At 57.6% G+C, this 12,208-nt stretch overlaps 1 protein-coding gene across 1 annotated transcript; it reads left to right on the forward strand.

Moving 5' to 3' along the window:
• Positions 1–11,408, forward strand: LGALS3BP (galectin 3 binding protein). The gene is given in 6 exon segments (XM_017879351.1): positions 1–26; positions 129–291; positions 6,692–6,883; positions 7,895–8,026; positions 9,452–9,704; positions 9,967–11,408. Coding segments are annotated over 5 exon segments (1,731 nt in total). The 5' UTR covers positions 1–26; positions 129–266; the 3' UTR covers positions 11,096–11,408.
• Positions 11,409–12,208: the final 800 nt, after the last annotated feature.

Genomic DNA, 12,208 nt, shown 5'->3' on the forward strand with positions numbered 1-12,208 from the left:
GAAGTGCTGGGTAGTTTCTTAAAAAGGTAAACATGTATTTACCATATGACCCAGTAATGCTGCTCCTAGGTATTTATACAAAATAAATACTTACATTCACACAAAGACTTGTATCCAAATGTTTCCAGCAGCTTTACGCATAATAGCAGAAGACGGAATGACCCAAATGTCCATCAGTGCAAATATGCATGAACAGCTGTGTTCTGTCCATACAGAGGGCCGCTACCCAGCAAAACCAGGAGCCAGTTACTGACTGTTGAGATAGCATGGATGGATCTCAAAAGCATTGTGGTAAGTGAAAGAAGCCACATGCAAAATATTAAATGCTGTGTGATTCCATTTAGAGGGAATTCTAGAGGCCAGGAGTGGTGCCTCATGCCTGTAATCCCAGCGCTTTGGGAGGCAGAGGCAGGTGGATAACCTGAGGTCAGAAGTTTGAGGCCAGCCTGACCAATATGGAGAAACCCCTTCTCTACTAAAAATACAAAAATTAGCTGGGCGTGGTGATGGGCGCACCTGTAATCCCAGCTACTCGGGAGGCTGAGGCAGGAGAATCGCGTGAACCTGGGAGGCAGAGGTTGCAGTGAGCCGAGATCGTGCCACTGCACTCCAGCCTGGGCAATGGAGGGAGAGTGTGTCTTAGAAAAGAAGACAAAATAGAGGGAATTCTAGGAAAGGCAACCAGCAGTGGCAGTAGCTGAGAAGTGGTTGCTGGGAAGGGACTGGGGGAGGGGTGACTGCAGAGAGGCATAAGAGAATTCCTGGAGTGATTAAAACACCCTAGGTAATGATTGTTGTCACGATACTATCGTTACACATTTGCCAAAACTTTGCAGGTAAACTACATGCCAACAAAGCCAATTTTTAAAAAGAAGAAAAGGATGCATTTGAAATCCCGGTTTTTTCCCTTCCAGCTGCACAATTTTAGCCGATTATGTTGCCTCGTTGAGCCTCTGTTTTCTCATCTGTTACAGGGAACATAAGAGCAGCTGCTTCCCATCATGGCTGGAAGTATTAAATGCGTTCATTCGTGGCAAGGTTTACAGTAATGCCTGGTGAAATCCATATTAGCTGTTATAGGGAGTGTTCCTCTATTTGCGGAGAGGTTTGGGGTAGAGGCACAAAAGATGATCTTACAGGCCAGTTAACCATTCTCATCTCTGAAAATGCCCAGCATTTTCCCCACCGTGTCTTGGGAGTGGCTTCCTGATGACAGCAGTTCTGTCCACACAAATCTGAGGCTCTCACCCAGCTGTCTTCTCAGAACTGAGCTGCCTGTCCGCTGCCTGTCCCCTGCCAGCGCTTCCCACCACCCCCTGGTCATCGCACACCGGAAAGGCCTTGTGAGCCCCAGGGGAGTAGATACTGGTGCTCTGATTCCACAAGGAGGCCTCTGGGTCTTCCATTTTACCTGCCTGGATGGCTCAGGACTTTCCCGGGCTCTGGGGCTAAAGATTCAGCATCTGAGTTTTAAAACATTTCCCAGCACTTCCCAGAGATGCCCTCCTGTCCTCAGCACTCCTGTCCTTCCCTGGCCCACTTGGGCAGAAGTCATTAGCGCTGCTGAGAAGGGATGATGCTGGGGTTTCTGTGCACCGAGGCCCTTAATCCGGATGAGATTTTTTAAACTCCCCACAGCCTGCTCTGCCAGTTCTATTTCCAGCTGCATCTGCCCCTGGGTCTTCACAGCTCCTCTGGACAGGATTAGGCAAACCGTGCAGCTGCCTATAACCTCGCGTCTTGAGGGAAATAGTCATTGAATCTCTGACCTCTGGGCTGGCTGTCTCGGACTCTGAGCTGCCAGAGAACCAGGACTTTCCACCCGGTGGGACTGCCTGGGGGCTTTTGAAATGCCCCTGCCTGTCCCCCACTCCCAGAGATGGTGACTTCCTGGGTCTGGGCATTAGGAGTTTGTAAAACTCCCCAATGATTCTTCTGTCCAGCCCAGGCTGAGAACCACTGGTCAGAGGCCTGGGCACATCCCAAGGCTCGTCCAGAATCACGGGGTGCAAGTGACAGAAACAAGAGAGGCTGCTGATTGCCTCACTGAGCGGGTGAAGTCCAGGCTTGACCACTGATTAGGCCAGTTGGACCCAGGAGCTCAGGCCGGAGGATGCCTGCTTCCCTCTGCTCTGTCCCGTGGGCCCCAGCAGCCTGGGCCCACATCCTCTCAGTCGGAAGCCGGCTCTCACCAGCTGGCTGGGCTCACACCCCCACCCTGAAACCAGTAGTGTGGCCCAGGGAGCCCCGCAGGGCTCAGACAGCCAGGCCTTGGGTGGTTGAAGGCCAAGAGCTGGGGGCCCTCTGGGAGCCACAGAGCCTGGAGTGGGAGGGGGTGCTCCCCAAGGGACAATTGAGGCGCTGGCTTTCGGTGGGAGGAAAGGGGATGGGTATGAGCTGGACAGAGCCATTAGGTCACCAAGAGAGGCTCTGTGCCCCGCCACCAGGTGCAGACTGTCTGGGCCCAGAGCCTCTGCTGCTTCCCCTCCCGTCCCCCAAATACCAGCCCCCGGCCAGCCTGGCAGCATTTCCGACTGAGTGTGGCTGTCAGTCCTCTTGCAGGCCTTGCTCCAGCCAGACTCCCGCCTTGGGCCTCTGCCAGCCCGGCACTGATACCCACAGGCAGAGCTGAGACGAAAGAGAGGGACCCTGGGGAGTATCAGCAGCAGCCAATCTCAGAAGACATCTATGTCAGGTGGTTTCTAGAAATCGAAAGTAGACTCTTTTCTGAAGCATTTCCTGGGATCAGCCTGACCACACTCCACCCTGGGAGAGGCTTCTGGGTCGAAGGAGCAGTCTGCAGAGGGCACCTGTGGCTGGAAGCGAGGGGGCTCCAGCACAGCCATAGCAGCTGCCCCAGCCAGGTAAGCTCCTGCCTGCAGCTCTCAGGCGGGCACCCCTCTCTCTCTTTTCTCTTTTTTTTTTTTTTTTTTTTTTTTTTTTTGAGACAGGGTCTCACTCTGTCACCCAGGCTGGAGTACAGTGATGCGATCTCTGCTCACTGCAGCCTCTGCCTCCTGGGTTCAAACGATTCTCCTGCCTCAGACTCCCAAGTAGCTGGGATTACAGGTGCGCACCACCACGTCCAGTTAATTTTTGTATTTTTAGTAGAGATAGGGTTTCGCCATGTTGGCCAGCCTGGTCTCAAACTCCTGACCTCTGGTGATCTACCCGCCTCGGCCTCCCAAAGTGCTGGGATGACAGGTGTGAGCCATCGCGCCCGGCCAGGGCACCCCTCTCTCTACATAGGCAAGTGGGGATCATGCCTCCCTGTTTGCACATAGGCCTGGAGCTGGGGATCCAGGGCTCCTGAGCCCAGCAACAGTCATTGCAGCTCCCAGGCCCACAGGGCCTCTGTGTACAGTTGGGCAGATGACTCACTGCACAAGGATACCAGCCAAAGGGCAAGTGGGTTGGAATTCAGGTTGGCCCTCTCTCAGGCCTGTGCATTTGGCCTAGGCCTGCACCCACTCCTCGGAAGAGCACCTTTTTTCTGATTTGCATGAAGGGGCCAACACAGGCAGCTGGATCTCAACTCCCCGTATGAAGGAATCAGGCAAAAATAGCCAGCCGCTGCTACCCAAAGGGCAGAACGCCACCTGCCAGGTGCTTCATTGCCCACGTTTTTTTTGAGACGGAGTCTTGCTCTGTCACCCAGGCTGTAGCGCAATGGCTTACTGCAAACTCTGCCTGTCAGATTCAAACAATTCTGTTGCCTCAGCCTCCTGAGTAGCTGGGACTACAGATGCGCACCACCATGCCCAGCTTATTATTATTATTATTATTATTATTATTATTATTATTATTATTTTGTATTTTTAGTAGAGACAGGGTTTTACCGTGTTGGCCAGGCTGGTCTCAAACTCCTGACCTCAAATGATACACCTGCCCCAGCCTCCCAAAGTTCTAGGATTACAGGCATGAGCCATCGCGCCTGGCCACTCGGCCATTTTTCCAAGGCCCTGAGTTACTCTCCCAGGACGGACAAACCTGGTGGCTGTAGCAGAGTGAAGTGGCTGGGGGCAGAAGTGGAGAGGGCGTCCACCCATACCGGCGTGCCTGGGACTGAGGGTTTCCCAGGACACGGAAACTTCAGTGCTAAAACAAGCACAGTCCCCAGCACACGGGACAAGCGGTCACACCCTGGCCCCTTTAGCCATCTACTGACATTGACGCAGGGAGGAGAGGTGGGCTCCACCGAGCAGACCCCCTGCCTGTGGCTCACCAGCTGTGGACGTGGGGCCTGTTTGCCTCTCTGGGTGTCAGATCATTCACTTGTAAGGTGGGGCGTAACTAAGGTGGTTCTCAGGGTCATGGTAAGGCCTCTAGTGGTGCCTGGGGAGAGCCCTGACAAGGGGTGGCTGCGCAGTGCCAGTGAGCGTGAGTCCCAGAACAAAGCTCTCACCAGCCAGGGCACCCAGCTCCCAGGGCGCTTGTTCATGCAGACTCTCATGCAGAGAGGCTAGGGCGAGGCCAGCCATGACTGTGCTTCCGACTAGCTCTGGGGATGCCATTGCAGCCGTCCACCAGGCCCCCTCTGAGCAGCCTCAAGGTCACCAGGCCCAGACTCCCAGCCGGTGCCCACAGCAGTGCCACCCAGAGGCCTGCCCCTGGCTTGCTGAACTGAGGGGACAGTGTCAGGTGTCACAGGATTCTTACCGAACCAGAGAAACCATAACTGTCTCTCCATTGGCAGGGTGTGGGGGAGGGAGGCAGGCGAAGACAAAAGCGTGGAAATTACACGGAGCCAAGAACACCAGGCCAGAAGGCGGAGACCCGGACCTCCCCGACCCCAGCCTGAGTGTCAGTGTCTTGGGGATACTTCAGCATTTCCTCCCCGTTCTTCCCCCAGCATGGCCCACCCTGGGCTGCAGCCCTGACCCTTTTCCCTTATCTTCCCCATCCGAATACCATGGAGCCCCGATATGTCTCCCTACTGCTTATCTGTCACCCCTGGCCCAGATTCCGTGGCCTCTCCTGACGAGTCCCCTCCCATCCACTCTCCAGGCTGCAGGCTCGTCTTTGCCTGCTTAGACCTCTGGGACAGTCCCTGCGGGGGTCTGTTGCCTGAAGATTAAGGCCCAGATCTTAACCAGGCTCACCCAGCCTCCCGACCTGGGCCTGTGCCCATGGCCGCCTCCCTCTCCACCCTCCCCGCCTATGCCCATGTGGCAGCCTTGCCCGGGGCCTGGTTTTTAGAGATGAGCTCACTTGCCTCTAGTCACCGATTCTTGCTGTCCTTAACTGCCGGGGGCTACCCCCAGCCCACGCCTTCATCTAGCCAAGTCTTACACATCTTTCCAGGAGCATGCTGCAGACCAAGTGAGGGGCCCCTGCGGGGCGCTTCCATAGCACCCATCCCACTTACTGGGACCATAGTGGGCTCTGCAGGAGAGGGGTCCCGCCTGCCACACAGCCCAGGTCGGGCTGAAGGGTTAATGAGCAGGCTGGTCCGCGGGCTTCGGGCCACCTGGCTCCCGTGCCTCACTCCGCCACTTCTGTCTGCAGCAGGATCTGGGCATCCAAGCACAGCCATGGCCCCTCCGAGGCTCTTCTGGGTGTGGTTGCTGGTCGCAGGGACCCAAGATGAGCTGAGCCCCTGGAAAATGCCAAAAGCAAAAGTCTGTAAGGCTGCTGCAGCCTGGGTCTGCGCAGAGCTTCAAGGAGATGCTCTGCCTGGGGCCCGGGGCCCAGCGGTTAGCCAGGTCTTCTCTCCTGCTTGAAGCACCAGGTATCCCAAGTGATGGTGGCTTGGAGGTTCCAGGGGGCTCACCTGGGCTCAGGTGAGATGCAGGTTATAGAGAGGACACTAAGGAGTCCTCCATTCTGTTCAGAGGGAACCAGAGGAGCTGGTCAAACCAGCAGTCACCGGGGCTGTGGTGAAGTCAATGGCCTTGGACACAGGTCAATCTTCCAGAGGGTCCCGGCTGCTTTTCCTGACATCCTTTACACTGTGAGCCCCTGGAGGCTCATGCTCATCCCGGGGGCCCCACGGAAGCCAGATGCACCCCCAACTAGATTCAGGCACCCAGCTCCTGCCCGGCTCTGTCAGCTCCTGTAGGGGCTGGAGTGGCAGTGGGCTGAGTCCCAGAAGGACGCGTGTGGAGTGGGAATCCCATTCTCTGCCCTGGAAACATTCTGCCTGTGCTCCCAGGGGTCCCTAGGCCTGCTGCCCCCATAGGCCAGCACCCCCAAACTGCAGACACCCTCAGGAGGGGTCAGCACGGGGCCTCCATTCCCCCACGATCCTTCCCTCGGGGTCTTGCCACCTCCATTCCCAGTGCTTGAGAACCCGGGGCTTCTCTGCCCCTGTTCTGTCTATGGAGTGAAGGGCTGAGACCCCTAAAACAAGGAAAGACGAGTTTAGCCTCCGTGGGGCAGGGGGGCTGTATGTATCTTCCACTCCTCCCTCAGGGAGGTGTCCCTCATGAGCCTCCGTGGGGCAGGGGGGCTGTATGTATCTTCCACTCCTCCCTCAGGGAGGTGTCCCTCATGAGCCTCCGTGGGGCAGGAGGGCTGTATGTATCTTCCACTCCTCCCTCAAGGAGGTGTCCCTCATGGAGAGGCCGGGGGACCTTGAAACCCTGGAAAAGAAGCCCAGCAGGGGAGACCCAGGACAGCGTGGGTCCTGGAGGTGTGGGCAGTGGGTGCTGCAGGCCCCAGCCTGGCCCTCGCTGGTCTCTGCCTGCAGGCATGAACGATGGTGACATGCGGCTGGCCGATGGGGGCGCCACCAACCAGGGCCACGTGGAGATCTTCTACAGAGGCCAGTGGGGCACTGTGTGCGACAACCTGTGGGATCTGACTGATGCCAGCGTCATCTGCCAGGCCCTGGGCTTTGAGAACGCCACCCAGGCTCTGGGCAGAGCTGCCTTCGGGCAAGGTAGGGCCTGCTGTCCCCGTCCTCCAAGGCCGAGACCCACAGCACAGCCAGCTCCCAGGCAGGGCAAATTCCTGAAGACAAGACAGTCGGGTTTCAAAGACATGCAAATTGGATTACTATTCATTTAGCAAGAGCAAACAAAGAATTTTTTTTTTTTAAACGGAGTCTCGCTCTGTCACCCAGGCTGGAGTGCAGTGGCACGATCTCGGCTCACTGCAACCTCGGCCTCCTGAGTTCAAGCGATTCTCCTGCCTCAGCCTTCTAAGTAGCTGGGATTGCAGGTACTTGCCATCATGCCCGGCTGATTTTTGTATTTTTTAGTAGAGAAGGGGTTTCGCCATGTTGGCCAGGTTGGTCTTGAACTTCTGGTGTCAAGTGATCCGCCCGCCTCAGCCTCCCAAAGTGCTGGGATGACCACACCCGGCCTAAGAGCAAACACTTTTGATGGCGCTGAAGCCCTGTGGATCAACTTCCGGGGGGACTGCTTCACCCACACTTGGCCGGTGACCGTGGCGGGTGCTTGGGCAGGTTCAAGAGCTCGGCTGGGCTTGTTCCATCCGGCCCAGAAACTCCACTCCAGGAGTTTATCCTCTTGAAACAATTTCACCTCAAAAGAAAAGTCTGTACGCAGGAAGATTTCCACTGACGCAGCAGTTGCGATTCTGGAAAAAAAAAAAGAGAAACAATCCACCAACTATTTAGCAGCAGGGATAGTCACACAATTACAGTATGTGAGCCTGATGTTGCAGGGATAGGCACGCAATTACTGTACATGAACGTGATGTCGCTGAAGGAGCCAGTAAGCTTTATAAGCATGAAGGCTAAGTTTATGGCCTGACGTTGCAATCGCCAACCTAGCCCTTGCTGGAATATCCACCATGGTTCGCCGGTGAAGACCTGTATGCAGACGGACCCGCACGGCTGGGGCGGGGAACAAAGGGCTGAGTCTCACTGTGGGACTCCTAGGTGCAGTCATCATGCCCCCAGCCCTGCCGTCTGCTGTGTCCACAGGATCAGGCCCCATCATGCTGGACGAGGTCCAGTGCATGGGAACCGAGGCCTCGCTGGCCGACTGCAAGTCCCTGGGCTGGCTGAAGAGCAACTGCAGGCACGAGAGAGATGCTGGTGTGGTCTGCACCAATGGTGAGCACCTCCCTGCAGACGCCCCAGTGTGCCCTGGGGTCCCATGGCCCCTGCCCCTCCCGGCACCACCCACACACACACGAAGCACGCAAAGGTTCCTTCCACTACCACCTGCCCACTCCGCATGGAGAGTCCCAGACGTCCAAAGAGCCCACCAGCTCCCAGTCCCACAGTCCCAGACTCCTCCCCAGCTCCTTCTGGAGAAACACCCAGAACCACCACGTCTCCATGCGGAACCCGAGTGTGGGGCAGGGAGCCACAGTTTCAGTGAGCAGGACACCTGGCTCCAGCCTGACCTGAAATGCCAGCGCCCGCTCGGAAACACACTTCACAGCATGCGACAGGCTCCAGCCCATCCTGGCAGAGGGAGGCCCGACTACTCGCCGCCCCAGCCTGCTTCCCCCAACCCAGCCTGGTTTGGAGGGAACCCAGGCTGCTCTGTGGGTTGGAGCCCCTGGATCTGGGCTTGCACGCGACAGCCTGGGCACTTCCTGCCTACCGCCCTTTGCCAGGAGCTGGAGGCCCCTAAGGCAGGAGGGGTCGAATCCCAGGGAGCCCCTGTGCCCACATGGGATGGACAAATGGCTGGAGCCAAGCCTGGACTCACAGTGTGGGAAGCCCAGGAGACGCCATGGGACTGTCGGGGGCCGGGGGAGGCCAGGGGAGCACCCGGGGCTGTGGGTGCCGGGCAAAAGCCCCGGGGGCAGGAGAGCTGTGGTAAGGCGTGCAGGTGGGAGGCAGCTGGGGGTCCTGCGGTGGCTCAGGTTTTAGGAGGCCCAGGGCAAGCCCACCTGGTTGAAAGGTCATGGTTACTTCAAACCTATTATATTTGTGACAGAAAAAAACTATGGGATTTCGTTTTGAGTTAGGCTTTGAGAGGGGCTCAAAGAAGGGGAGAGGGTACACCACACTGACCCCTGACCTGGGAGCCTCTCATGACTTCTGTAGGTCTTGTCCCCGACAGGAGGCTGCTCGAGGACTCCCAGCATTCTAAAATGGGGTTGCCACAGGACCCTCACTTTTTAGGCCATCTAAGCAGGCAGTGGTTTGGGTTTGAGAAGGGCAGTGTCAGTGGTGGTTGATGACTGAGGCTGCGGAGTAGGGCCCCAGAGTCAGCACCACCAAGTCTCCCTGCAGAGCTGCTGCCTGAATCAGGGAACAGCACAGAGCAGAGGGCCTAAAGCGGGGGCCTGGACAGGCTTGGCCAGGTCCCAGCTGCTCTTGTTCCCCAGGGCTGGAAGGGATGGGGCCTCACGGCCCAGGGATCCGACACTTTCGGTCTCTCCTGTCCCTCATCTTCCCAGGAGCCTTCCAGAGTGAATGAGGCAGCTACGAATCCCCCACTTTCAGATGAAGACGCTGACCCCAGAGAGTAGCAGCGTCCCGGCTCCTAATGCAGCCTCCTTCCCTCCTGCCCCTTCTTAGAAACCAGGAGCACCCACTCCCTGGACCTCTCCAGGGAGCTCTCGGAAGCCCTTGGCCAGATTTTTGATAGCCAGCAGGGCTGCGACCTGTCCATCAGCGTGAGTGTGCAGGGCGAGGACGCCCTGGGCTTCTGTGGCCACACGGTCTTCCTGACTGCCAACCTGGAGGCCCAGGCCCTGTGGAAGGAGCCAGGCAGCAATGTCACCATGAGTGTGGATGCCGAGTGTGTGCCCATGGTCAGGGACTTTCTCAGGTGAGCCGTCTCGTCCTCAGGCTCTGGGGCTGCCAGGGGCTTTGTCCTCCTCCCCGCTTCAGAAGCACACCCACACACACGCACACCTGCACACACTCTTGCATGCACATGTACCGTTGTCACACGTGCACTCACGCAGTTGCACACACACGCATGCTCACTCCCACGCTGTGCACACTCAGGTGGTTGTGTTGGACAGGCAGGCTCGGGGCTCCCCTGTTGTCCTGTGGGGCCAGCATCCGCTCTCCCTCTTTCTCCCCAGGTACTTATACTCCTGAAGGATCGACTTCGCCCTGTCGTCGGTCAAGTGCTTCCACAAGCTGGCCTCTGCCTATGGGGCCAAGCAGCTGCAGGGCTACTGTGCGAGCCTCTTTGCCATCCTCCTCCCCCAGGACCCCTCGTTCCAGACGCCCCTGGACCTGTATGCCTATGCACTAGCCACAGAGGACACCCTGCTGGAGAAGCTCTGCCTGCAGTTCCTGGCCTGGAACTTCGAGGCCCTGACACAGGCCGAGGCCTGGCCCAGTGTCCCCACAGACCTGCTCCAGATGCTGCTGCCCAGGAGCGACCTGGTGGTGCCCAGCCAGCTGGCCCTACTGAAGGCCGTGGACACCTGGAGCTGGGGGAAGCGCGCCTCCCGTGAGGAGGTGGAGGGCTTGGTGGAGAAGGTCAGCTTCCCTATGATGCTCCCTGAGGAGCTCTTTGAGCTGCAGTTCAACCTGACCCTGTACCGGAGCCACAAGGCCCTGTTCCAGAGGAACACTCTGCAGGCCCTGGAATTCCACACTGTGCCCTTCCAGTTGCTGGCCCGGTACAAAGGCCTGAACCTCACCGAAGGCGCCTACAAGCCCCGGATTTACACCTCGCCCACCTGGAGCGCCTCTGTGACGGACAGTTCCTGGAGTGCACGGAATTCACAGCTGGTCTATCAGTCCAGACGGGGACCTTTGGTCAAATATTCTTCTAATTACTTCCAAGCCTCCTCTGACTACAGATACTACCCCTACCAGTCCTTCCAGACCCCACAACACCCCAGCTTCCTCTTCCAGGACAAGAGGGTGTCCTGGTCCCTGGTCTACCTCCCCACCATTCAGAGCTGCTGGGACTACGCCTTCTCCTGCTCCTCCAACGAGCTCCCCGTCCTGGGCCTCACCAAGTCTGGAGGCTCAGATCGCACCATTGCCTACGAAAACAAAGCCCTGATGCTCTACGAAGGCCTCTTTGTGGCAGACGTCACCGATGTCGAGGGCTGGAAGGCTGCGATTCCCAGTGCCCTGGACACCAACAGCTCCAAGAGCACCTCCTTCTTCCCCTGCCCAGCAGGGCACTTCAACAGTTTCCGCATGGTCATCCGCCCCTTCTACCTGACCAATTCCTCGGGTGTGGACTAGATGGCGTGGCCCAAGGGTGGTAAGAACCTGAGAACCCTAGGACGCCCTCACTGCAGGCTCCCCTCCTTGGCTTCCTTCCTCTCTGCAACAATCATCAACAACCGTCCACCAGATGTCCCCCTACTCCCCTGAGCGCTCAGCTTCAAGACGACTTCCACTCGTGTACGCCAGGAGTTCTCCCACTGCCTCACCAGGTTCCAGGTGGTGAGCACCAGGGCGCCCTCGAGGTCGCTCTGGGGTCCCCCCACAGCCCCTGGTCAGTCTGCCCTTGTCACTGGTCTGAGGTCATTAAAATGACATTGTGGTTCCTACATTTGTTTGTACAGAAAGTGTTGTTGGGTCTATACCGTGTTTAGACATCACGTGTGCCAGGCTCTGGGGGACAGGGAATGAGGCAGAGTCCCTGTCCTTGTGAAGCTACTGGCTAGCGGGGAAGATGGAACAGGAAGCACACCTCCCAGTCCGGAGCAATGACACAGTGGGACGCGAGCAGGAGGGTGCGCGTCACTGCACGCGTGCACGTGGGTGTGTGATTGCGTGGGCATAGGCGTGTGTGTGTTCATGAAAGTCCGGCTGTGACGGGTGCCCTCACCCCTTATCTGGGTGGGTGTGCTTTATTTTATTTTATTTATTTATTTTTGAGACGGAATCTTGTTCTGTCGCCCAGGCTGGAGCGTAGTGGTGCGATCTTGGCTCACTGCAACCTCCACCTCCTGGTTTCAAGCACTTCTCCCGCCTCAGCCTTCTGAGTAGCTGGGACTACAGGCACCCGCCATCATGCCCGGCTAACTTTTGTATCTTTGTAGAGACGGGGGTTTCACCATGTGGGCCAGGCTGGTCTTGAACTCTTGACCTCAGGTGATCCACCCACCTCGGCCTCCCAAAGTGTTGGGATTCCAGGCGTGAGCCGCCGCAACCAGCCTATAGGCGGGTGTGCTTTTGTGAGCACTACCTCCTGCTCACGTCCGACGGGAAGGGAAGGGTGCTGAGGCAGCAAGGTCAGGGCTGCACCTCTGGCGGGGCGATTGGGTCTCCGGAAGAGATCGTGGCGATCTTGGCTCACTGCAAACTCTGCCTCCTGGGCCCAGGCGATTCTCCTGCCTCAGTCTCTGG

This window comes from Rhinopithecus bieti, unplaced genomic scaffold (assembly GCF_001698545.2).
Source record: "Rhinopithecus bieti isolate Rb0 unplaced genomic scaffold, ASM169854v2 scaffold_9899, whole genome shotgun sequence".
NCBI lineage: Eukaryota > Metazoa > Chordata > Mammalia > Primates > Cercopithecidae > Rhinopithecus > Rhinopithecus bieti.